Source organism: Ovis canadensis, chromosome 3, assembly GCF_042477335.2.
Source record: "Ovis canadensis isolate MfBH-ARS-UI-01 breed Bighorn chromosome 3, ARS-UI_OviCan_v2, whole genome shotgun sequence".
NCBI lineage: Eukaryota > Metazoa > Chordata > Mammalia > Artiodactyla > Bovidae > Ovis > Ovis canadensis.
In genome coordinates this window covers 60,589,147-60,616,037 of record NC_091247.1, presented here as the reverse complement: position 1 = coordinate 60,616,037, position 26,891 = coordinate 60,589,147, and the positions used below count along the sequence as shown (strand labels likewise).

Genomic DNA, 26,891 nt, shown 5'->3' with positions numbered 1-26,891 from the left:
AAGGAAGATGGGAAACAACTCTCAGACAGGGTTTTCCCCAACTAGTGTCCCACACAATCTCCACACTAAGCAAGTCCAGTTAGGAAAAGAGAGGCAGAGAATCTTTCAGTTCAGTTCAGTCACTCAATCGTGTCCGACTCTTTGCGACCCCATGAATCACAGCACTCCAGGCCTCCCTGTCCATCACCATCTCCCGGAGTTCACTCAGACTCACGTCGATCGAGTCCGTGATGCCATCCAGCCATCTCATCCTCTGTCGGCCCCTTCTCCTCCTGCCCCCAATCCTTCCCAGCATCAGAGTCTTTTCCAATGAGTCAACTCTTTGCATGAGGTGGCCAAAGTACTGGAGTTTCAGCTTCAGCATCATTCCTTCCAAAGAAATCCCAGGGCTGATCTCCTTCAGAATGGACTGGTTGCATCTCCTTGCAGTCCAAGGGACTCTCAAGAGTCTTCTCCAATACCACAGTTCAAAAGCATCAATTCTTCGGCGCTCAGCCTTCTTCACAGTCCAACTCTCACATCCATACGTGACCCCAGGAAAAACCATAGCCTTGACTAGATGGACCTTAGTCGGCAAAGTAATGTCTCTGCTTTTGAATATACTATCTAAGTTGGTCATAACTTTTCTTCCAAGGAGTAAGCGTCTTTTAATTTCATGGCTGCAATCACCATCTGCAGTGATTTTGGAGCCCAAAGAATAAAGTCTGACACTGTTTCCACTGTTTCCCCATCTATTTCCCTTGAAGTGATAGAACCAGATGCCATGATCTTCGTTTTCTGAATGTTGAGCTTTAAGCCAACATTTTCACTCTCCTCTTTCACTTTCATCAAGAGGCTTTTTAGTTCCTCTTCACTTTCTGCCATAAGGGTGGTGTCATCTGCATATCTGAGGTGATTGATATTTCTCCCGGCAATCTTGATTCCAGCTTGTGTTTCTTCCAGTCCAGTGTTTCTCATGATGTACACTGCATAGAAGTTTAATAAGCAGGATGACAATATACAACCTTGACGTACTCCTTTTCTTATTTGGAACCAGTCTATTGTTCCATGTCCAGTTCTAACTGTTGCTTCCTGACTTGCATACAGATTTCTCAAAAGGCAGGTCAGGTGGTCTGGTATTTCCATCTCTTTCAGAATTTTCCACAGTTTATTGTGATCCACACAGTCAAAGGCTTTGGCATAGTCAATAAAGCAGAAATAGATGTTTTTCTGGAACTCTCTTGCTTTTTCCATGATTCAGTGGATGTTGGCAATTTGATCTCTGGTTCCTCTGCCTTTTCTAAAACCAGCTTGAACATCAGGGAGTTCGCGGTTCATGTATTGCTGAAGCCTGGCTTGGAGAATTTTGAGCATTACTTTACTAGCGTGTGAGATGAGTGCAATTGTGCAGTAGTTTAAGCATTCTTTAGCATTGCCTTTCTTTGGGACTGGAATGAAAACTGACCTTTTCCAGTCCTGTGGCCACTGCTGAGTTTTCCAAACTTGCTGGCATATTGAGTGCAGCACTTTCACAGCATCATCTTTCAGGATTTGAAACAGCTCAACTGGAATTCCATCACCTCCACTAGCTTTGTTTGTAGTAATGCTTTCTAAGGCCCACCTGACTTCACATTCCAAGATGTCTGGCTCTAGATTAGTGATCACATCATCATGATTATCTGGGTGGTGAAGACCTTTTTTGTACAGTTCTTCCGTGTATTGTTGCCACCTCTTCTTAATATCTTCTGCTTCTGTTAGGTCCAGACCACTTCTGGCCTTTATTGAGCCCATCTTTGCATGAAATGTTCCCTTGGTATCTAATTTTCTTGAAGAAATCTCTAGTCTTTCCCATTCTGTTGTTTTCCTCTATTTCTTTGCATTGATCGCTGAAGAAGGCTTTCTTATCTCTTCTTGCTATTCTATAGAACTCTGCATTCAGATGCTTATATCTTTCCTTTTCTCCTTTGCTTTTAGCCTCTCTTCTTTTCACAGCTATTTGTAAGGCCTCCTCAGACAGCCATTTTGCTTTTTTGCATTTCTTGTCCAAGGGGATGGTCTTGATCCCTGTCTCCTGTACAATGTCACGAACCTCATTCCATAGTTCATCAGGCACTCTATCAGATCTAGACCCTTAAATCTATTTCTCACTTCCACTGTATAATCATAAGGGATTTGATTTAGGTCATACTTGAATGATCTATCTTTACCCATAGCTCAGGTAGAAAATTTGGATTACTCTCTTATGTTTTACCAATCACAATGGCAAAAGGGATGGAGCTGGCCTGTTGGACCAAGTCTGGATATTCATTTTCCAGTGCCCATAATGCACAGTGTTGATCCCACCAGAATCACACAAAGTGGGTTACAAGCAGAAAAATGAGTCCATTATCACAGATAAAGGATGCTGTACAAAAACTAAAACAAACAAGATAATGTTCACTACAAAATGTAGGTAAGAAAAGGGAGAAAAGAAACGACTGAATTTAGACAGCTAGAGTCCTAATGAAATTCATGGCTGTGGAGCAGTAGAGAGAGAAGCCAGCTTGCAGGGGTGAGTGGGCAGTGCAGGAGGAGTGAGTGAGGAAGAAGGCTGAAAGTGGGTGTCACTGTCAAGATGACTGGCTGTGGATGGCACTTCCCTGGGAAGTGGCTAAGACTCCATGCTTCCAATGCAGCGGGGCCTGGGTTCCAGCACTGGTCAAGGAACTAAGGGTTTGAATGCCGTAACTGAAGATCTTGCATGCCGCAGCCAAATAAATAAATACTTAAGATGACTGGCTGTGAAGAGAAGCGTTACAGTTTTCACCTGAATTCCGCCAAAAGGTGGCCCTGATAAAGGGATTGAGAGCAAGGAGTTTATTTGGTAAGTGATCCTAAGAGAGGTGGGACAATAAACCAGAAGAAGGAAGGAATCCAACAAGAGAAGATGCATGAATGAACAGGTTACAGCTGTGGACAACTGGAGTGCTTCTGCCGATGACCTTGAATTAAAGTGTAGGAAGTGTGCCTCCCCTCGGATTCATTCACTGGAGGGGTGAGGAAGCTGGGGGACTATCTACCAACTCTCATTCCTCAGGGATGTTGGACTGCTGTGGGTGGAGCTTGAGGGGTGAGCAAATGTAATCACCCCAGCCTTCCTGGCCTGCTCCATTTCCCCGCTGAGCCAGCTTCTCACAGCCAGTGATGCCCCCAGATAGTGGCCCAACTGGAAGCACAAAACAGGCAAGTACTCCCCCCCCCCCCGGGGAGTAAGGGCAAAATGCGCTGGGAGAGAAGAGTAATAGATGTGAGGGCTAATGTGGGTAATTTATAAGGAAGTCTAGGAACCTCTGCGAGAAATCCTCTCTCCTTCCCTCAGATGCATCCAAAATTGTTTCCTAAAAGGAATTCAGAGTGAGATCAGGACTGAACGGACTTCAAAGCACCACCCTCCCCTCACTCATAAGGAGAAATGGTTCTGAAGAAGGGAAAACGAGTGGCCCATCGCTGGTAAGAGCAGGGCAGATCCAGGGCTCCCCTGCCTGTATGCAGGGAACCAACAACCTTAGTCGCTCAATCGGGACCCACTCTTTACGACCCTATGGACTGTAGATCGCCAAGCTCTTCTGGCCATGGGATTTCCGAGGCAAGCCTACTGGAGTGGGTTGCCATTTCCTTCTCCAGAGGATCTTGCCCACCCAGGAATTGAACCCCAGTCTCTTGTGTCTCCTGCATTGGCAGATGGATTCTTTACCACTAAGCCACCAGGGAAGTCCCATGCCAGTGACCTAAGGAATCTAAAGTCACCTCCAGCCTCCGGCTGTGCGCCACCCAGGAGGTCTCAGAAGGTGAAAGGAGCATTCGCCCCAAAGGAAACCAGCAGCCACCGGAACGCTTCTGGTTTTCTGCGGTCTTTAAACAGGAGAGTAAAAGAGCATCGTAGACACAGAATGAAGCCTTAGAACTTGCTTTTAATCCATAAAATGTCCCCTTGAAATAGCAGGTAGAAAGCTACTAGAGCAAACCCCCTGAAAAGTGATCCTCCGACACCGCCCAGTCCCCGCCCCTCGACAGTGACCCTGGGCTCGGGAGGACCGCCCCAGTTTCCGGTCCTCTCCAGGGCCCGCACCTGCCGCCGCGCTCCCCCTCCTCCAGCCAGCCCCCGCACCCTCAGGCTCAGGGGGGCGGCCCGGGGAGGGTGCCGGGCTCGCCTGTGGGTACAAGCCTCCACCCCGTAGCCAGCCGCAGAGCCGGCCGCAAGGAATCACGGGGCGGAGGCGGGGCCGCTCCGGTGGTGGGAGTGGCCACACCCAGGATGGGCGGGGCCGCGCCGGGGGTGGGTGCGGCGTCCCGGCTGCGCTCGCGGCTCCAGCAGACGCGCAGGCGCCATACAGTGGGCAGCCTCCGGGACCCGGGAGTCGCTGGGGGCGGGCGTGGGGGCGCTGTCGGAGCGTGCAGGGCGGGGCCGGAGCGGGGCGGGCACGCGGCTAGCGCCCGGGCTGGTCCCTAGTTGAGCCGCCGCCCGGCCGGCTGGTCTCTGCGGCGGCTGCCGGGGCGGCCCGGGCGCGCGGCCTTTCGCCATGTACACCTTCGTGGTGCGAGACGAGAACAGCAGCGTCTACGCCGAGGTGTCCCGGCTGTTGCTCGCCACCGGCCACTGGAAGCGGCTGCGGCGGGACAACCCCAGGTTCAACCTGATGCTGGGAGAAAGGAACCGGCTGCCCTTCGGCAGACTGGGTGAGCGTCCCCGTTTTGCGCCCTCCTGCTCCTTCCCTCCCCCCGTAGGAGCGCTTTTGTTTAAGGTCGGAAACCTTTTCCCCTCCGTCGTTCCTCGGTCAGATCGAAAACTGCATCCGTAGAGGGCCAGGCGCAGCGTTTTTCTTGCCTTCTCGTGCCCTCGATCGAATTTGGGGCGGGAGTGGCTGTGCGGGCCATTGGGACGGCAGCTGCCCCCTGACAGTGACCGGTCCCCACAGCCCTCTCCCCCCGGGGGCGTCGGTCTCTCCGGGGGCGGGGAGCCGAGACCGCTTGTTCCCCGGATTCCCCAGGGCCCGACACCCCCAAATCGGGCAGGTCGGCTGGGCGGATCGCCGGGCGGTGCGAGGCTCCGCGAGCCGGGGACGGATGTCTGGCTGGAGTCCTCTTGCAAATTTCCTCCTCTGAGGATTCCGCCCTGCCTGTGTGGGCTCGGGAGGGGTGCTTGCGTGTGTTGAAAGCCCTGAGCATTGAGTTCCCCGAAGACTCAAATAAACTGTCAGGGGATTTGGAAAAGACCTCTGAATTCCAAAACCAATGAGCCCAGCCTGGCGGAGGGCGGAAGGGTGTCTGATTTTGGACCATTCCTTAGACCACCAAAGAACACGTTTCCACAGTTGCGTGTTGAATGCAGATTTTTCGTGACACTGGATTCTCTGTCCGGCTCTCTCCGAGGGAGTTCCCTTCGCGCCCACGGTTGCAGCAGGCAGCACAACATCTCCATATCCGCCTGTAGGAAGGGGCTGGAGAAGGAGAGGACCAGCGGCTCCTTTTTAGATGACGTAATCCAGAAGTTGTGCGGATCACTTCCTTTCACATCCCATTGACCTGAGCACAGTCTCACGGCCACTCCTCACTGCACAGTCATCCGGGAATTGCAGCCTCACTCGAGGTCGCCAGTGCGCCCTGCCAAAATTCCCCCGGTTATGGGACCCCAACATGTTGCCAAAGAATGGAAGGAGAGGACTGATAATGAGAAAAAGTCATCTGTGCCTTGGAGGGCTTCCCGAAGAGGGCAGTGTCCTACCTCTAGTAGAGGAGAGTGTTTTTAGAAATAGGTGTGGTCAGAGGGTGGAGAGATGGAAGAGACAAAGAATGAAAATAGCCATTTGAAATTGGCTTGCCCTTGCTGAGGGCTTCCCTGGTGGCTCAGCAGTGAAGAATCCACCTGCCAATGCAGGAGACATGAGTTCAATCTCAAGATGGAGAAGATCCTCTGGAGAAGGAAATGGCAATCCTCTCCAGCATGTTTGCCTGGAGAATCCCATGGACAGAGAAGCCTGGCGGCCTAGCGTCCATGGAATCACAAAGAATCAGACACAACTTAGCGACCAAACAAGCCCTTGATGAGCTTATAGAAAGAGCACAATTGGGAGGGGAGCTGTAGAATTGTAATGATCTGAGCAGTGAAGGGGGTTCACCCTATTCTTACTGAAATTTCATTAAAATGGGACCACGAACAACTCTTTATTCTTACGCAAATTTCTAATGTATGATGGGGACTCCATGGAAGAGCTGATTCCAACCCCCAGAAATTCTGGAATACAGAGAATGTGCCTGGAGATTGCCTTTTGTTAAACTGTCTCCCCAGGAAGCCCTCAGCAAGAATACCTTCCCTGAAAGAAAAAGACCTGCTTATTGTTGAGAATGTTAAATTTCCTTCTTACTCTCTCTGCTTCCCTGCCTGACAACTTTCTTCTTTGGACTGGGTGGTACCTAGCTGAAAGAGCTGAGGTTGGAATCCTAAAATTAAAAGCTGACAACAGTCCTTCAATAAAAAATAAGTAAATTAGAAAAAAAAACAAATGACAATAGTGGCTTGGTGGTGGTGGAACCAGGGGCCATCAGCACTGCTGAGGGGCTCAGCACTAGAGTGTAGAAGCAGAATTCTAGAAGGTCCAAAACCTACACCGTTACCATGAAGTCAACAGTTGCTCAGTAAACATTTGGTTTTTATGAGAAAGCTGAGGGCTTCCTGGGGAGATAAAAGGCAATCTCCAGGCACATTCTCTTATTCCAGGATTTCTGGGGGTTGGAATCAGTCCTTCGGTGCAGTCCCCATCGTACAACAGAAACTTGTATGACATTAACTCCCAAGCATCCTGATTGGGAGTTTGATATTAGCAAATGCAAAGTATTCTATATATGTATAACTGAGTCACTTTGCTGTTTAACCAGAAATAACAACTGTGTGCATGCGCACTAAGTCTCTTCAGTTGTGTCCAACTCTTTGCAACCCTATGGACTGTAGTGCACCAGGCTCCTCTGTCCATGAGATTCTCCAGGCAAGAATACTGGACTGGGTTGCAATGCCCTCCTCCAGGGGATCATCCCTACCAAGGGATCAAACCTGTGACTCTTGCATTGTAGGTGGATTCTTTACCACTGAGCCACCAGGGAAGCCCCAATTCAACTCTAGTCCAATATAAAATAAAAATTAAAAAAAGAAATTCTAAAAAAGAGTGTCAGCCAAAAAATAAACAAACCCTTATACTTCAATAAAATTTTTTTTAAAGATTAGTTTCTTAAAAGCAAGCAAAAAAAAAAAAAAAAAAAAGCAAAACAGCATCCCACAGCCGGGTGGTTATATGACTTCAATGTTAGGGGTATTTACCTTTTATACACAGTGAGAAACCCAAGGAGATGGCCCAGCCAGATAAAGGCCCAAGAATGCTGGTGCCATGGAGATGAGAAGGTGGGCAGTTTAGGTGTGAACCAGTCCACCTGTCTTAGGGAGATAATAAGAGCTAGTTAGTGCCTGAAAATTATTTGATTATATGCTGTCCTCCGATGAACTATTCTTTCATCTGGCATCTTCAATTCTAACTCCCTTTGTTTCATTCCTCTTTTGTGTGGCTGAAAACTCAGTGCATTTTGTTAGGATGTTAAATATACATTGAGGCTTTTGTAGAGATTATCATACTGCGTGAAATAAGTCACACAGAGAAAGACAAATATTATGTGTCACATATATGTGAAATCTAAGAAAAAATAGTACAAATGAATTTGTTTACAAAACAGAAACTGACTCACAGACATAGAAAAGAAACTTATGGTTACCAAAGAGGAGGGAGGGGAAGGGAAAAATTAGGCCTATGAGATTAACCAATCCACACTACTATATATAAAATAGATGAAAAAGAAGGGTTTATTGTATAGCACAGGGAATTATATTCAATATCTTGTAATGGATATGATTATTAAATACTTACAGTGGAAAAGAATCTGAAATATATATAGAGAGATATATGTATAACTGAATCACTGCTGTACATTTGAAAGTAATGCAATATTATAAATCAACTACCTCAATAAAATTTTTTTAATTGAGCATTTTGTTTTTATTTGTATCCTTCTGCTTTAGTTTTATAGAGGCCAGGGCATGCAGTGCAACCTACTGTAAATGAGTTTCCCTGTGGGAGTATGCACAGAAGTATGCACATATTCTCAGGGCTCCTGAATTTATAGACACGACCTCTCCACCATCCCCTCTCAGCTAGCTAATGGCTCTCCTAAAAGTTTGCAGAGGTAGACATGCTCGCAAATAGCAGGATCTTAGTTCTACTGCCTTCATCGATGGCTGTAGAGAGCAAGGGTAGCAACTTCAGAAGTCTGACCATTTGAGTCTTTACTGTATAGAGATTATTAAATCCATGTGTTACGCCACGAGTCGGGTATGGTGGGGATCCAGGAGAGGCAAAATAGAAAATACTTGTCCACCCTAGGAGCAAAGGCAGCAGTGGTCCTTGGCAGACCCATGATACTGGTATAATTTCCACTCTGCGAAGGGTGAGAATTGCGAGCCGAAAACTGAGCAAAGGGGCACTGAGGCGCAGGGCGACAGAATCAGTCTCTTTCCAACACCCAGTCTGATAATGGGGGAAAGATGAGCTAAGCATGACACGCTTGCTCTGTGTCCTGTATGCAGGTGCTGACATTGTTTTCCATCGGAGTAATGGTCTGTTTCCTTTCTGAACCTCCTCTCTGCTTCACAGGTCATGAGCCTGGGCTGATGCAGTTGGTGAATTACTACAGAGGGGCCGACAAATTGTGTCGCAAAGCATCTTTAGTGAAGTAAGTGTTCTTTAAGACCCAGTGTTTTCCATTGTCACATAAACGTAAGATTTCATCCTGAAGCACTTAAGCAGAATGTGGAATTGTCATTTAAGGGTGAAAATACTTTCATTTAGAAAGCAATCAAAGATGAGTTTTGGTGTGTGTGTGTGTGTTGCCACATTGCCGGAATCTTAGTTCCCTGACCAGGGATCAAACCTGTGCTTCCTGCATTGGAAACTAGGAGTCTTAACCACTGGACTGCCAGGGAAGTCCCCAAATATTAGTTTTGATTGTTATCCAAACTTTGCTGTATGTGTCTGGTAAAGCCTGCCTGTCTCTTACATGAGGGGCTTCCCTGGTGGATCAGTGGTAAAAAATCTGCCTGCTAATCCATAGGTTCGATCCCTGGGTAGGGAATATTCCCCAGGAATGGCAACCACTCCAGTATTCTTGCCTGGAGAATCCCATGGACAGAGGAGCCTGGCGGGCTACTGTCCGTGGGGTTGCAGAGTCGGGCACGACTTAGCGACTCAACAATAACAACAGCTCTTAGGTGAGGATTCCTTGAAGCAGAGCCTAAGACAGGGCTTCTCATGGCAGTGATTAATGAGGAGAGGGCTCGCAGGAGAAACTCATTGAGAACCAGGGAAGCCCGGGAAGCAGCCAAGCAAAGAGGTGGTTTCAGCTGAAATCTCAACTCAGCCTGATTCCATGGAAATTGGAGCAAACGGCCCCTTGATAGTCTAGACTCTGATGTCGGTCAGCCACTGGCTATGGGAGGACACACCTTCCCAGCATTTCTAGGCAGCAGCTGGTCCCTGGAGAAGGGGTGCACATGTGCTTATAGCAGTCAACTCGCAGCAGCCAGGGTCCCCTCAGAAGGGACACCTGGGGAGAATATACCAGTATCTACCGCACTGCCCATCTCTGAGCAGTTCGCTTACGGCTTGCTGCCAAAAGAACAGCATCATGGGACTTCCCTGATGGTCCAGTGGTTAAGACTCAAAGTGGTTAAGTCAGTCCAGTGTCCGACTCTTTGTGACCCATGGACCATAGCCTGCCAGGCTCCTCTCTCCATGGGAACCTCCAGGCAAGAATACTGGAGTGGGCTGCCATTTCCTCCTCAATGCAGGGAGCACGAGTTCCATCCCTGGTTGGGGAACTAAGATCTCAAATGCCTTGCTATGTGACAGAACAAAACAAAAAAAGAAGAATGGTGTCATGAGGTGGAAGGGGGCAGCCTGATCCAGTGGTTAAGGTCTAGGATCAGCAGCTTGGGTTTTAATTTCAACTCTTCTTAACAGCTTGGGCAAATTTTCTAATCCCTCTAAGCCTCAGTGCATCCTTCACAAAGAGGTTGTAATGCACAGAATGTCTGTAACAGTGGCACAGACTGAGCATTTGACCCTATGCCTTCGTTTCCTTTTCTGTAAAATAAGGATAATAATAGCAACTACCTCAGGGTTGTTGTTAAGGATTAGTTGAATTAATTTATGTAAAGTCTTGGACTCATCCGAGGGTCAGAGTCCATATTGCATAAATGAAAGAGGGGTGGGGCCCCTAAAATCAGGTCTCCAGGATTCCCTCCACGGTGACTAGTGTGAGTGTGTATGTAGCCAAACACATCACTTGGGTAAGACAACACCAGAAGCCATGACTCAATGAAAACACTCTTTTCCCCAATCACGCTGCTTTTCGGGCTCTAGATATTTACTAACTTGTGTTGATAGGAATATTTCCACCTTTTGGCTCAGACTCACTGCCCTCAGTAACTTATGTACCACTTCTCCCTGTGATGGATTTTCATGGTTTATCAGCTACTCCTAAAGCAGAACAAAGCTTCATAAAGTCTTCTTTTTACATATTTACGTATTTATTTGTTTTTAAACATTTATTTACTTGACTGCATCAGATCTTAGTTGTGACATAGAATCTTTGTTGCATCATTCAAGATCTTTAGCTATAGTGCAAGGATTCTCTAGTTATGGTGTGCGGGCTTAGTTCCATAGCCTTTGGAATCTTAGTTCCCTGACCGGAGATCAAACCCATGTCCCCTGCATTGCAAGGTGGATTCTTAACCTCTGGACCACCAGAGAAGTCCCCTTATTTACATATTTAGAACTCAGAAGTTTGTTTCACAAGAACTAGGAGTAGAAGTGGGATTGTTTCTTGAGGTTATTCATTTAGATATTTTGATAAAATGCTTATTCTATGATTTTTTTTTCTAAAGATAAAGGTAGGATTTTATTTTGAGTAAAAAGCAGAGGATACTGTGAAAAGTAATGTTCTCTATAGTTGCATACTTGGCAGCTAAGATAAAATGGAGAGAGTTCAGAGCTAGAGGCATGAGTAGATCTGAGTAAGTGTCTGGATCTCTGTGGCCTTGGACAATGCCACTCAGAATCCCCATGTCCCATCTGTGAGGATGTCGGGGATCATGCCCGCTTCTTGCCTCCCCAAGGCATGTGACGTGGTCTGTTATGGCACCCTATACATGGCGACGTGACTTACATGGGCTGGGGGTTGTCGTCATCCTCTAAACTTCCTTCATTCTCTCAGGTGTCCTGTGAAGGACTGCGGTCATTCCCTTTGTCCCATAGTTTATACGGCTCAAAGTGAAAGTGAAAGTGTTAGTTGCTCAGTCGTGTCCAACTCTTTTCGACTCGGTGGACTGTAGCCCACCAGGGTCCTCTCCATGGGATTTTCCAGGCAGGATACTGGAGTGGATTGCCATGCCCTTCTCCAGGGGTTCTTCCTGACCCAGGGGTTGAACCCAGGTTCCCTGCATGGCTGGCAGATTCAAAATAAAGTAAATAGAGTGCTAGCTGCATGTATCATTTAAATTGCCTAGTAGCCCCATTAAAATGAGTACAAAGATGGCTCCCCTGGTGGCTCAGTGGTAAAGAATCTGCCTGCCAATGCAGGAGACTGGGTTTCCGTCCCTGATGCAAGATCCCACAGGCCTCAGAACAACTAAGCCCGTGTACCACAACTACTGAGCCTGTGCTCTAGAGCTTGGGAGCCACACTACTGAGCCCACAGGCCCTATAGCCCGTGCTCTGCAACAAGAGAAGCCACCACAATGAGAAGCCCACGTACCGCAACTAGAGAGTAGCCTCCACTCGCCACAACTAGGGAAAAGTCCGTGCAGTAACGAAGGCCCAGACAGCCAAAAAAAATAATTAATTAGTTGATTGATTAATTTTAAAAAATGAGTACAAAGACATTGTACAATTTATTTTAGTAATATATTTTATTTAACCAAATAATTCTAAAATGTCAGTTTGACATGTAATTAATATAAAAAACAACTAATGAGATATATTATTTTTGTATTCAAGTCTTCAGAATCTGGTGTGTATTTTATATTTATAGCATGTCTAAACTCAAACATTAAAGTTTTATTGGTGTGCTTCCCAGGAAGTGTAGTGGTAAAGACTCTGCTCTTCGACTGCAAGGGGGCACAGGTTCGATCCCTGGTTGGGAATTAAGATCCTGCATGCCTTGGGGTGTAGGGGAAGAAAAAGAAGGAAAGACATATGCAGCATGGATATAGGTGGAAAAGTATAAATCACAAGGCCATTTTTTATCTTTGATTATTGTGTGAAATAATAATTGAAAAGAATGATTTGGTAAGCGTTCCTCTTATTTTAAGACAATGTGAATTGGAGTTAACAATACAAGAACCCTGGTAAAATTCTTCTATCTCTTACTCAGGGGCATTGGTAAAGAACACAGTATCATTAAATTCATCATCTTTTGTTTCTTCCATTCTTCATTGTATCATTTGCAAGTATGTACTGAACCATTTTAACAATTTATCCATACTGAGTACAAATGTTTTTAGTATGTGTCGATATGTATCATGCAACAGAATGTAGCAATAAAGCAAAAAAAAAAAAAAAGACACACACAAGCAAACATCAGTCTATTCAGTTCAGTTCAGTTGCTCAGTCGTGTCCAACTCTTTGTGACCCCCTGGCAGCACGCCAGGCCTCCCTGTCCATCACCAGCTCCTGGAGTTCACTCAAACTCACATCCATCGAGTCCATGATGCCATCCAGCCATCTCATCTTCTGTCGTCCCCTTCTCCTCCTGTCCCCGATCCCTCCCAGCATCAGAGTCTTTTCCAGTGAGTCAACTCTTCGCATGAGGTGGCCAAAGTATTGGAGTTTCAGCTTCAGCATCATTCCTTCCAAAGAACACCCAGGGCTGATCTCCTTCAGAATGGACTGGTTGGATCTGCTTGCAGTCCAAGGGACTCTCAAGAGTCTTCTCCAACACCACAGTTCAAAAGCATCAATTCTTCTGCGCTCATTAAATCCCAGTAAATCCAGACTTTAACCCAGGTTAGCTGAAGCAATGTCTGTCACGATAGAAACTGTTTTATCACATATAGATGGAATTCACCTGACAAATGTAAAGATTAGGGAATATCTTTACCATGAGTTTCTATTTTAGGCTGCAGTTTGACAATATTTTTTCATATATTTGGAAATCTTTTGAGGCAAAATATACAAATTATTAATTGGGCAGCTTGTATCACCCAGCTCATCTAAAGATAAGGAAAAATATTTCAAATTTTTCAAATTTTGATTCAATCTTTGATATTGTTAGAAATGCTTTGTACTCTCTGGGCAGTTATTGATGGCTTAACTAAAGACCATTCACTTTTTGTAAAATATTTTTTTAGGCTTTCCTCAAAATTCTTTTACTACATTTCCATCTAAAATGATACTGTTTTTTTGTGTAAGAATCCAAGCCATTTCAGAGCTGAACAAAATTACAAACCCAGATCCTTTTAAAAATGTTTAAAGTTTTTTTTTCCTGTGGAGTTTTTAATTCTGATTTTAGCCACTAATTTCATTGTTTGTTTTTTGACTGTTGAAAGGTAAACACTTATCAAATTCCTTATGTTTCTTGAAAATGTCCCCTTTATACAACAAACTTCATTTTCCCTTCCACTGCTGCTGCTGCTAAGTCGCATCAGTCATTTCTGACTCTGTGCGACCCCGTAGATGGCAGCCCACCAGGCTTCCCCATCCCTGGGATTCTCCAGGCAAGAACACTAGAGTGGGTTGCCATTTCCTTCTCCAGTGCATGAAAGTGAAAAGTGAAAGTGAAGTCGCTCAGTCATGTCCAACTCTTAGCCACCCCATGGACTGCAGCCTACCAGGCTCCTCCGTCCATGGGATTTTCCAGGCAAGAGTACTGGAGTGGGCTGCCATTGCCTTCTCCGAAACACAGCAGATTTTAATTGCTGTCCATGGTGAAATTTGTGACACTCATTTGAATGTATTCTAGTGCTTATTTTTCCTTTATTGTGTGGTTATAGCTCTAGCTTCTGCATCTCCACTCAGTTTTATATCAGTAGTATACCTTTGTTTTAAATTGAAGAACTTGTCCATACACATTTTTTTAATTAGAAAAATAATTATGCTTGCTTACCAATTATGAGTACCTAGCTATTACTAGGGCTTCCCAGGTGGCTTACTGGTAAAGAATCACCTACAGGAAATACAGGTTCAATCCCTGGTTCAGGAAAATCCCCTGAAGAAGGAAATGGCAACCCACTTCAGTATTCTTGCCTGAGAAGTTTCATGGACAGAGGAACCTAGAGGGCCACAGGCTGTGGGGTCATAAAGAGTTGGACACAACTTACTGAGTAAACAACAACAAGGCTATCACTATAACTTGTGCTATGAGCATAATAAGCATGTTATAGCGCATCATCAGTGCCTGGAAAACAATCACATGAATCCATCTATTGTCCACAAGCAGAACAGTGATGCTTTTATGTTTAATTCCAGAAGCAGCATGTGCACCCGACAGACAGGCCACCCTCCAGCAGCAGCATCTTAGGTCATCCACTGGTGAAAGGGAAACATCATCTTGCCAGACAGTACTGTTGTGCTTCATGGAAACTTATCTTACGATGCTTCAACTTTTAAATTAAAACTAGACATAGTTGGAAATTCAGTTCCTGAGTTGCATTGGCCACTTTTCAAGTGCTGCAAAGCACCTGAAAGTTCCATGTGGCTCATGGCCACCATATCAGATGGTGCAGATAGAGCCGAATGGTCTGTGAGTAGAAATGCATGGTTTGGTGGTTTTTTTTTTTTTTTTTTTTTTGGTTATTTTGAGTTCTTTAAGTTAAATTCCATTGCCTCTGACTTAAAAAGAAAGTGAAAGTGAAAGTCACTCAGTTGTGTCTGACTCTTTGTGACCCCTATAAGTCCATGGAATTTTCCAGGCCAGAATACTGGAGTGGGTAGCCTTTCCCTTTGTCCAGGTTCCGGGGTCCAGCCCCGGTGGATCCAGGGAATTCGAAGGGTGGACGGCGTTGGCGTGGAAAGACTTGTTTGTTTATTAATGTAAGATTAGATTAGAAACTATAGTGTAGTAGGAAGATTAAGTGGAGGAAGAGGGCTGAATGGCTTGGTTTACGAGGAAGACCAATAAAATTCCAGACAAGGAATTTGCACCATCTACGTTGGGCCACTGGCACCCGCTTGAATATCTAAGGGTGCCTCGCCTTAAGCTCCCTTTCACGCGGGTCTTAACAGCCAGGGCAAGTAAGTAGACCTGGCGAGCCTCCGCGCCCCAGATGGAAATTCAGCCTGAAATTAAAGTAAAGAGCAGAGGGAGGGAAAGAGAAGAAGAGAGAGAGAGAGAGAGACACGGGGGAGCCAGAGTCCCAAGAAACCAAGCCAAGAGACTAGTTAGAGAAACTGGCCCCCTCCTTTATTGTTCAGAAGGCCTTTTATACTTTTGATAAAACATGGAGATCAATGGGTAACACAAAATTATGTAGCGTTCGCAGCCCAGACTCTTTCCGTATGTCATTTTGTATACAAAAGGTCTCAGGTGATTTCCATTATCTTCTGGCCAAGAGGCTTGTTAACACTTTTTGGCTCTCTTCCTTAATGAATGTTAATTTTGTTTCCCCTGAAGTGTTTTTCTTTAATCTGCATCTCCTTAAAGCATTAAAGTTACATCTCTATAGAACAAAGGTGCAGTGGGTTATAACAAAGAAGGTACTTAACTCAAAGATCTAATGTTGCTAATACCAGGTCTACTACTTGTTTTTCTATATACCAACTATATCTAAAAATAAAGGATATGAAAATTTGGCAGCAAGTATTGACTCAACAAATGAAACTTTTAATCAGTCCTATTCTAAAGATTTTGACTCCTCGGAAGCTCCTACATTCCTAGGATGTTTTTTTTTTTTTTTTTAAGACACAAAACTTAATTTAATAGAAATTTTGTTTGTAGTTCTTACATTCTCAGCATGAGCTGAGCTAGAACCCGCTGCCCCACTCAGAAGTGGCCCAGTCCTGGGGGCAGGGAGAAAGGGGAAGGGATCAGAGCTAAGGCCTTAGCAGCCCCATTCTTCCTCAGTGCTGGAGGGCTGGGGATGCCACCCTCTTCTCCTCCCCCACCCTCTGGGATCCAGGAAGAATAGATGGAATTTGGGGCCCGGGTCTTCTCCACACCACATCCCACCCTGAGTCCCCAAGCTGGAAGGGAACTTAGGGATCTGGCGTGAAGGGGACAGAAGAAAGCAAAGATGTCAATCAAAACAGATGAAGGCCAGGGGGGAGGGCTTTAGAGAATCAGAGACAAAATGCCAGTTAAAAAAAAAAAAATTTTAAAGGTGGGGAGGGGGGAGACAAAAACAAAATCCACCCCAAATTGGAACCCGCCTGGAAAAAAATGAAAGTTCTCCAGTCTCATAGAGACATTATTTGGCGCAGCCGGCTCTGCGGCAGGAGCGCTCAGGCCTCAGTCCAGCCCTGGAAGCGGAGGTGGCCCCTACAGCTCATCCTTGGCCTTTCCTAGGATGTTTTAAGCTTCCTGTGCCTCCTGCAGTCAGGAGGCCTCAAACAATCACATGCGCAGCTGTACGAGTCCTGCAGGCAGGCTAGAAAGCCATCAGAGGGGTTTTTGGATTGAAACACTTTCAAATGCAGAAGACTAAAGCCCTGAATTGACTTTTTCCAGAAAATGTCAGAAGAGTGGAAAAGCAGAGGACAAAAACCGGCAGATTTTTGTTGGGGTACATGCTTAGGAATTTCCAGAGGGGCCCCTGAAGTCTGAGCATGCCTTGCGTATGTCAGCTTCCTTCCTCATGACCTTGTCACGGGCGGGATTCCTCACACTGGCTCCCGGCATCCAGGGAATTTTCACAACCTAGGGATCGAACCCAAGTCTCCCACATTGCAGGTGGATTCTTTACCAGCTAAGCCACAAGGGAAGCCCAAGAATACTGGAGTGGGTAGCCTGTCCCTTCTCCAGAGGATCTTCCTGACCCAGGAATTGAACCGGGGTCTCCTGCATTGCAGGCGGATTCCTTACTGAGCTATCAGAGAAGAGCTTTATTTAAAAATCTCAATTAATAGTTTCTTTTCATTATTTCTGCTGTTGGCTCACCGGCTGAGTTTTGCTGATTACAGACCAGGCTCTGGCATTTCTGTTTTAGAGAGACAAGGAAGTGCAGCTCAAGGGATGCTTGTGAGTGTCTTTGGCTAGGTTCTTCCCTCCTCTGATTCCTGGGGACCAAGGATGGGTTTAGAGTCAGGACTTAGGAACGATTCAGGGCTTGCATCCTGCCTGTTCCTCACTACCTTTATGATGTTGGGAAGTTCACTTCTCTGTGACCCAGTACCTCATCCATGAAAGGTGATGCTGGTGCCTCCCCCTACGGATCTCACTGGGAAGGCGATGCCGAGGGAAGCCCTTGTGTTTATTAAGTGCTTGATGTTATATCCCCCTTGTTTCGTTATTTGGGAGGCAGGAGATGTGTTTAATTATGACCATTAGAGTCCTGTGTTCCAGTAGAAAGACTCTTCCTAGGAATTCCCTGGCAGTCCAGTGACTCAGGTTCGATCCCTGGTCTGGGAACTAAGATCCTTCAAATTCCGAAGTATTAGGCTTTTCTCTCCAGAGTTGGGCCAAGGTAGTATTTTTGCTAGTATTCCAGATAGTTTCCTCAATTCTCCACTTGGTTTTGTTAGTGCAGGTCTAGCTTAGCTATAGCATATTTGTTGGAAATATGTTGTTTCAGGATCACTGCAAATTAAGTTTCCTTAGTGATGCATTTTAAGAGGAGTTAAAGTTCTGGACGTTAAGCCCCTTTGGAATTCCATGGAGTATGCCTGTAAGGTCTTGTGTAACAGCTGTGTGCTGCTCTGTGGTCTGCCGAGTGAGGCCAAGAGTGAGGCGTGGGATAAGGACACCAGCTCTGGGCCCTGGCCATGCCTCCCTGGAGAGCTGTGGGGCGAAGCACTGGCTTTTCTGAATAGAGGGAGAGACTGTCCTCAGAAGAGAGATTGACCTTCTATCATCTGCCAGGCTCATCAAAACCAGCCCAGAACTGGCTGAGTCCTGCACATGGTTCCCTGAGTCCTACGTGATTTATCCAACCAACCTCAAGACCCCAGTTGCTCCAGCTCAGAATGGAATCCATCCACCGCTCCATAGTTCAAGGACAGATGAGAGAGAATTCTTCCTGGCTTCATATAACAGAAAGAAAGAGGAGGGAGAGGGCAACGTTTGGATTGCAAAGTCATCAGCCGGAGCCAAAGGTGAGTTGGCATCACTGCCCCTTCTCCCTTCCCTGCAGGTGCTTGATATGCTTTGTTAGATTCAAATGATGTCTTTAGATGAGTGACTAGAGACCACATCTAGTTACACAACTTAAAATATCTAGGTTCTGATGACCTAGAAATTATATCTCCAAATCACTTACAGTAAGTCCTCCATGTTCGAATTAGTTCCATTCTGAGAGCACATTCATAAGCCCAGTTTGTTTGTGTGTGTGCTTAGTCACTCAGTCGTGTCCGGCTCTTGGCAGCCCCGTGGACTGTAGCCCACCAGGCTCCTCTGTCCATGGGATTCTCCTGGCAAGAATACTGGAGTGAGTAGCCATTCCCTTCTCCAGGGGATCTTCCCGTAGGTACCCAACTAACACAATCAGCCATATAGGACTGTACTGTAATAGATTTATAATCCTTTTCACACAAATAAGACATTTTAAAAAAATAAGCATTTTTCATCTCACAGTACAGTACCTCGAAAAGTACAGCAGCATAGTGCAACGGCTGGCACCAGGGGCTGGCATCGAGTGAATGGGCAAGAAGAGTTACTGATGGAGGAGGGAGAGGAGGTGGGAGATGGTACAGCTGAAGGGTCATCAACAATAGGGGACGAAGGGCAAGCTGCACAACCACTTGCAGAGGATACAGCCTGTGACAGTGTACTCCAGACGCGTGAACTACCTTACGTGATTTTGACATACAAACGCACGTTCTCATCTTTGAAGGTTTGCACCTTGAAGGTTCATGTATAGGGGACTTACTGTATACTAAAATAAAGTAAAATAAAATAAGCAAAAGTGTCTCTAGCTGAGGGCTTTCTCTTTAAGCTCCAAACCCAACGGTAAGCATTTTCAACTTAACATGTCTGATGCAGAACCTTTTGTTTCCTTTCAAACTATACCCACCCCAGCCTGCTCCTCTTTCTGCCTGCTCATGGAGTACATGATCCCACTTTTCACCCAGCCTCTGAACCCCAAACCTGGGAGTCCTTCTTGCCTGCTCTTTGCTTTACAGTCAACCTCTAACACATCAGCAAGTCATGCTAACTCTACCTTTAAAATAGAGTCTCAAATAGAACTTTTCTTACCATTTCCACTGCTCTCACTTGACACCAAAGCTCCTGTTCTCTCTAACCTAGGTAATTACAATGCCTTTCCACAGCAGCTCTCCTGCTCTTGGGCCCAGTGATGTTTTAAAAATGGAAACATGATCATATTACTCCCCACTCAAGACTTACCAGCTGGCTCCCTGAGGCAACTAGAATAAACTCAAGTCCTGCTAGAAGTCGACACCACTTGATATTTGCCCGTTTCTCTGATCTCACCCCCATCCTTGGCCTTGCTCCCTGTACTGTAGCCAGGAAGCCTGCCTAGAGTCCCTCAAATACTCTGAATTCATCTCTGTACCTGGAACGCACTTCCACAAGCTGTTTTCTCAGCTCAGATGGTGCCTTGTCAGAGAGGCTTGTCTGATCTAAAATAGCCTCTATGTCCATTGCTTTCTATCCTTTCCCCTGCTTTAATTTTCCATCCCTGCACTAACCTTTTCCAGCACCCTATTACTTATTAGTTTATCTCTTCATCTCCTCCATAATCCTGCAAGTTCCATGTAAACACAGACTTTGTTTTCTTCATCTCTGTACCTTCCCTGCAGGCTCTTAATAAATGTGTGTGAATGAATGCACTGAAGGCGTAAGGTGTGCCATAGCTCAGGCTTAAAGTAAGGCAGTTGCCAATGTAATGATCACATAGACATGGTCCTTCTCTATAACTACTATCATATGCTGTCTTAAAAACCATTCCATTTTGAACTTATGCTTCTTTGATTGCCTTGAAAGACTGTCTGGCCATTGGTACTCAATTTTTTTTTTTTTTTTTGAATCAAAATCAACTTCATTATTACTTCCAACCTCACTTCTGATCTTATAAACAATACAGGTTCATTATAGGAAGTTAGAATGTACAGATACTATTATTCCCCTATGATAAATTAAAACACCTATTACCATCATTTTGGTAATTATCTCTTTTTTTAAAAAAACTTTTTATTCTGTATTGGGGAATAGCTGATTAACAGTGTTGTGATTTTCTGGTTTAGATAAACAACTAAGGGACTCAGCCATACATACACATGTATCCATTTTCCCCCAAACTCCCCTCCCATCCAGGCTGCCACATAACATTGAATCAAGTTCCCCTGTGCTGTATAGTAGGTCCTTGTTAGTTATCCATTTTAAATACAGCAGTGTGTACATGTCCATCCTAAATTCCCTAACTATCCCTTGTCTCCCTTCTTCTCCCTGACACATTGGTACTTATTTTTATCCCAGGTCCAGTGGACCTCACCTTTTTCACGAACTGTGAGACAGAAGGGCATCACCTAGAATCCTCAGGTGCCTCACCTGCCTCTCCCTCCCCTCCTGTGACCTCTTCTGCAGAACTGTCCCCTAGCTTTGTTCCAGTAGTAAACAGGGGAATTGGAAGAGGAAATAGTCGTCTAGAGTATTTCAGATTCCTCCTGTGGATGGAGACTGGAGTCAGGGTGGCCACCATGAGGACATCTTGCATCCTTGTGTCATGGACTTGACCGGCACGAGAACAAGGAGTGAGGCAGGCCTTGGGCAGAAGGACATGTCAGGTCATGGCGGTGATCCCACCCTGGTGGTCCCTGGACCCTCAGCAACACAAGACAGAGAGTGATGCTCAGCAGCAGAGGGAGATGCAGACAGAATTAATGCCAAACAGAGAAGACATTTCACTTTAGGAGCTGAGGAGATTAGTGATGTGGATTTGTTTTATTTGGGAATTACAAAATGAAATGAATAGCTGAATGAATGAATTGTAATATTATTAAACAAACGCATAGTACCTAGCATTCTGGGTATACTTGGCATAACTTGACACTATTCAGAGCAAGCCAGTGTTTACCATCTCCACCGCCCATCTTGGATCTGAGTCACTTTCACTGTCACCTGGAGCATTGCTCCCTGTCCTCCTATTCTTGGCCATTCTCCCGATCTCTGCACAGGACAGTAGACAGAGATCCTATTAGAGCAGAGTCAGACCACGTCACATTTGTACTCAGCACTGTCTCTGGGACCAGGATAGCACCTGACAATCAACAGAGGATCAATATATATATTGAGTGAATGAATGAATGTATAGATGGATGGATGAATAAGAGAAATAATGAACATTTGGAGGTAGAGATAAATGAGACAGACATGGTTCTCTTGCACTCATGGACCCACAGTCTAGTCAGAAAGAAGGCTAATGATGCTAATTTCCAAGAGAGAGGGAAACATTTTTCAAAAGTTTTTGAAAACAAAAACTATGATACAAATCTCCATAGCACCTTTATAAGACCCAAATATATATGTATATGTATAACTGAATTAACTCTGCTATACCCCTGAAACTAACACAACATTGAAAATCAACTATACTCCAATATAAAGTAAAAGTTTTTTAAAAAGCCAAACAACAGTGGATACAACCCAAATGTCCATTCATTGATCGATTGAAAAAAATGTGGTATAGCCATCCACAGAGTGGAATATTTAGTCATAGAAAGGTGGAAAGGCATATTGACACATGCTGCAATATGGATGAAGCTTGAAAAAAACTATGTTAATGAAAGAATCTAGACCAAAAAAGGCCCTTTACTATTTATTTCCATTTATATGAAGTCTCTAGATTCAGCAAACCTATGGAGATAGAAAGTAGGTTGGTTAGTGGTCATCAGAGGCTTGGGTGAGGAAGGAATGGGTATAAGTGTTTAGTGGGTATGAAGTTTGGGGGGAAGTGATGAAAACATTCTAAAATTAGATTGTAGTAATGGTTGCAAACCTCTCGAATATACTAAAGACCATTGAATTTTACACTTTAAAAGGGTGAATTTTATAGTATGAAAATATCAAAGCTCTTTTCAAATATTACATCCATTATTTAATGTTGAGGGACACTTTTTCTTGGGGTATAGTTGATTTACAATGTTGTGTTAGTTTCAGGTGTACAGCAAAGTGAATCAGTTATACATATATCCACTCTTTTTAGGTTATTTTCCCATATAGGTCATTATCAAGTATTGAGTAGAGTTCCCTGTGCTATACAGTAAGTCCTTATTAGTTATCTGTTTTATATGTAGGAGTTCAGTTCAGTCGCTCAGTCATGTCCAACTCTTTGCGACCCCATGAGTTGCAGCATGCCAGGCCTCTGTTCATCATCAACTCCCGGAGTTTACTCAAACTCATGTCCACTGAGTCGGTGATGCCATCCAGCCATCTCATCCTCTGTCATCCCCTTCTCCTCCTGCCCCCAATCCCTCCCAGCATCAGGGTCTTTTCCAATGAGTCAACTCTTCGCGTGAGGTGGCCAGAGTATTGGAGTTTCAGCTTTAGCATCAGTCCTTCCAATGAGGGACTCTCAAGAATCTTCTCCAACACCACAGTTCAAAAGAATCAATTCTTCGATGCTCAGCCTTCTTCACAGTCCAACTCTCAATCCATACATGACCACTGGAAAAACCATAGCCTTGACTAGATGGACCTTTGTTGGCAAAGTAATGTCTCTGCTTTTCAATATGCTATCTAGGTTGGTCATAACTTTCCTTCCAAGGAGTAAGCATCTTTTAATTTCATGGCTGCAACTACCATCTGCAGTGATTTTGGAGTCCTCAAAAATCAAGTCTGACACTATTTCCACTGTTTCCCCATCTATTTCCCATGAAGTGATGGGACCAGATTCCATGATCTTAGTTTTCTGAATGTTGAGCTTTAAGCCAACTTTTTCACTCTCCTCTTTCACTTTCATCAAGAGGCTCTTTAGTTCCTCTTCACTTTCTGCCATAAGGGTGGTGTCATCTGCATATCTGAGGTTATTGATAATTCTCCCGGCAATCTTGATCCCAGCTTGTGTTTCTTCCAATACGTATGTTCAGGTAAATCCCAGTCTCACAGTTTATCCCCCTCCCCTTCACCCCTGGTAACCATAAGATTGTTTTCTACATCTGTGACTCTATTTCTATTCTGTGAATAAGTTCATTTGTACCTTTTTTTTTTTTTTTTTAGATTTCACATATTAGTGGTATCCTATGATATTTGTCTTTTTCTGTCTGACTGACTTTACTCAGTATGATTATCTCTCAGTTGATGGACACTTTGAATGTATCCAGTGTTTTCTATTATAGTGCTGCAAGAATGTTCTATTACATTTGTCTTCATGCCGTAACCTTACTGATGTTTCTGTAAAATATAGTGTTTCCAGTGGGTTTATTGGTTATAAGCAACACACAACCTTTATTGTGATACCAGTGACCAAGAGTAGTGGCCTGTATTCATCACGCTCAGATTTTGAATATCCATCAAAATGAAATTTCATGGTTGGAGCCTGCCATGATGGTGTTTACAATCCTACGTAAATAGAGAGTAGGATTGGATAATGCAGGTGCTTTTGTAGGGAGACAGGAGAATAAGATGGAAGGAGGGAAGGGATGGAGAAGAAAAGCGAGCCGGCCAGTAACAGCCTCCTATCGGCTGTCAGCATTTCCCTTCTGGCTTTGCAGAGAGCTTTTCTTTTTCCTCTTGGGATGAACCAGACTGATCTGGCTTTGCTTTTGCCCTGTTAGGTGAAGGCATCCTCATCTCCTCAGATGCTACAGAACTGTTGGATTTCATAGACAACCAAGGCCAGGTGCACGTGATCCAGAAGTACCTGGAGCGCCCTCTGCTCCTGGAGCCCGGTCATCGCAAGTTTGACATCCGGTAACACATCCACGTCTGGAGTTTTTGTTTTTCGAATCTGGGAAAAATGCAATCGTGCGTGATGACCCGTGTGATCTGGAGTGTGAGAAAGTACTGGACTGCATTCAATGTCACCCAAGTTGGGCTTCCCTGGTGGCTCAGAGAGCAAAGAACCTGCCCACAGTGCATTGATCCCTAGGTGGGAAAGATCCCCTGGAGAAGGGAATGGCAACCCACTCCAGTATTCCTGCCTGGAGAATCCCATGGACAGAGGAGTTTGGCAGGCTACAGTCCATGGTGTCGCACAGAGCTGGATACGACTGAGTGACTAGCACTTTCAAGCTGAGTGGCTGAACGGGACTGAGTTTCTGTACTTCATTTTCTGGTTTTCTGTCACTCTTTCTCTTGTCTTTCTATAAAATGTGGCTAAGATGATGAATTTCCTCTCTCTCTTTTTCTTTTAGTATTCTCTCTTTTAAAAGCTGTCTATGGCTGCCCCAGATCTCTGTTGCTGCACACAGGCTTTCTCTACCTGCGGCGAGCGGGGACTACTCTCTAGTTGTGGTGCGCAGGCTTCTTGTTGCAGTGGCTTCTCTTGCTGTGGAGCACAAAACTCTAGTTCTAGGGCTTTCGGGCTTCAGTGGTCGTGGCACATGGGCTTAGTTGCCCCATGGCATGTGAGATATTCCCAGACCAGGGATTGAACCCGTGTTCCTGCACTGGCGAGATTCTAAACTGCTGGTCCACCGGGGAAGTCCCTTTAATATTCTTTTTACTGGAGATGACTGCTGCAGCTGCTAAGTCGCTTCAGTCGTGTCCGACTCTGTGCGACCCCATAGACGGCAGCCCACCAGGCTCCACCGTCCCTGGGATCTGGAGATGACTAGTGGATCCAAAAGGAAGGGCATCAGTGTGTGGAGCTTGCTTATGAAAGAAGCAAAGAGATACACACAGAACACATAGTCAGACACAGCAGATCGCATGACCCTGCTAAAGGCTGTGTCCTCCCTCTGTTATCTGAGTCCCACTTTTCAAGGGTTTCTTGAACACACCTTAGGGTTTTGGACTTTATGTTTCCAAGAAAGGACATGGCAAAGAGAAAGAGATTGTGGGTGCTTTCAAAAGCTGCATAGCCCTGGCCCCAGCTTGCCCCAAGCCTTTCTATCATCACCCAACCAGGACTCTCTCACCTTCATGCCTTCACTTTGACTTATTGCTTCTCAAACACCTGTCTTGTCAGACCAGGTTCAGTAGGAACAGTCTTCCTAAGATTACTAAAAGAGTAAACTTGGCAACTGGGGGTTTCATATTAACCATAAAAACCAGCCCACTCAGATCTCTTCAAAATACTGTGTCTTTTGAATGGACCAAAGTCTCCTTGTCAGTTATGGTGAAATGTTTTCTTTGCCTCATTACAGTGATTATTTGCTCTTTTGGCTAATTGTCATGGCTTGCCTCATGTAACTTTATTTATTTTAACATTTGTTTATTTATTTTTGGATGCATTGGGTCTTCCTTGCAGCGCGGGGGCTTCTCTCTAGTTGTGGTGTGCAGGCTCAGTTGCCCCACAGCATGTGAGATCTTAGTTCCCCGACCAGGCATCAAACCTGCATCCCCTGACATTGCAAGGCAGCTTCTTAACCACTGGATCACCAGGGAAGTTTGTAACCTCATATAATTTTAGAAACTACCTCCTTCCTCTGTTTCCTCCCAGAATAGTCAAGGTGTGGGCATGATAAAAAGAACATGGAGAAGCTTTCGATAACTTGAATAAAATAGTGTGTTTTTTTTTTTTGACTTTGCAGAAGCTGGGTCTTGGTGGATCATCAGTTTAATATCTACCTCTATAGAGAGGGTGTCCTTCGGACTGCTTCAGAACCATATCATATGGATAATTTCCAAGATAAAACCTGCCACTTGACCAATCACTGCATTCAGAAGGAGTACTCAAAGAACTACGGGAAGTATGAAGAAGGAAATGAAATGTTCTTTGAGGCATTCAATCAGTACCTAACAAGTGCTTTGAACATCACCCTGGAAAGTAGTATCTTACTACAAATCAAACATATAATAAGGTAACCTAATCCTATCTGTTTTGGTTAAGTGTGTCTTGAAGGAGCTTTGGGAGTTTGTGCCTCTCAAGGAATTGTTCCATTTTAATTGTCTAATTTAAGGACAAAAATTATTTGTTATATCCCTTTATGCTTTTAATATCTATATGATCTGTAGTGATGAAGCTTTTTAAAATCCTTATGCTTAATCCTTCGATTACCTTGTATGGGTAATTTATATCTTCTCTCTTTCACTTGGGCAGGTTGGTTAGAGGCTTATCAGTTTTATTAATCTCTTCTAAAAGTCAGCATTTGGCTTTATAGATTTTGTCTGCCATTTTTGTTTTCAGTTTCCTCATGTTCTTGATTATTTTTATTCTTCTGCTTTTGAGAGGTTTGCTTTCCTCTTCTTTTTCTAGTTTCCCTTAAGTAAAAGGTCAGATCACTGATTTGAGATTTTTTTTTTAATATAAGCCATTAATGCCATCAGCTTTCCTATCAGAACTTGTTAGCTGCATCCCACAGATTTTGCTGTCATGTTTTTGTTTTCATTTTAATAAAATACTTTCTAGTTTCCTGTAACTTCATCTTTGACTTGTGTGTTATTTAGCAATTTTTGCTGAATTTCCAAATATTTGGGATTCTCAAGGAATTTTCATTTCATTATGGTCAGAGAACATACTTTGTATGGTTTTGAATTTGTTAAAGTTTGTTTCATGGTCCAGAATA

At 44.7% G+C, this 26,891-nt stretch overlaps 1 protein-coding gene across 1 annotated transcript in view; it reads left to right on the top strand.

Moving 5' to 3' along the window:
• Positions 1–4,139: 4,139 nt before the first annotated feature.
• Positions 4,140–26,891, top strand: part of TTL (tubulin tyrosine ligase) — a 38,312-nt gene continuing 15,560 nt past the window's right edge. Inside the window, exons 1-5 of the mRNA XM_069583206.1 lie at positions 4,140–4,695; positions 8,709–8,787; positions 18,127–18,359; positions 23,997–24,132; positions 25,917–26,186. Coding sequence (XP_069439307.1) covers positions 4,539–4,695; positions 8,709–8,787; positions 18,127–18,359; positions 23,997–24,132; positions 25,917–26,186 — 875 coding nt within the window. The 5' untranslated portion in view covers positions 4,140–4,538. The remainder of the gene's footprint in view (positions 4,696–8,708; positions 8,788–18,126; positions 18,360–23,996; positions 24,133–25,916; positions 26,187–26,891) is intronic.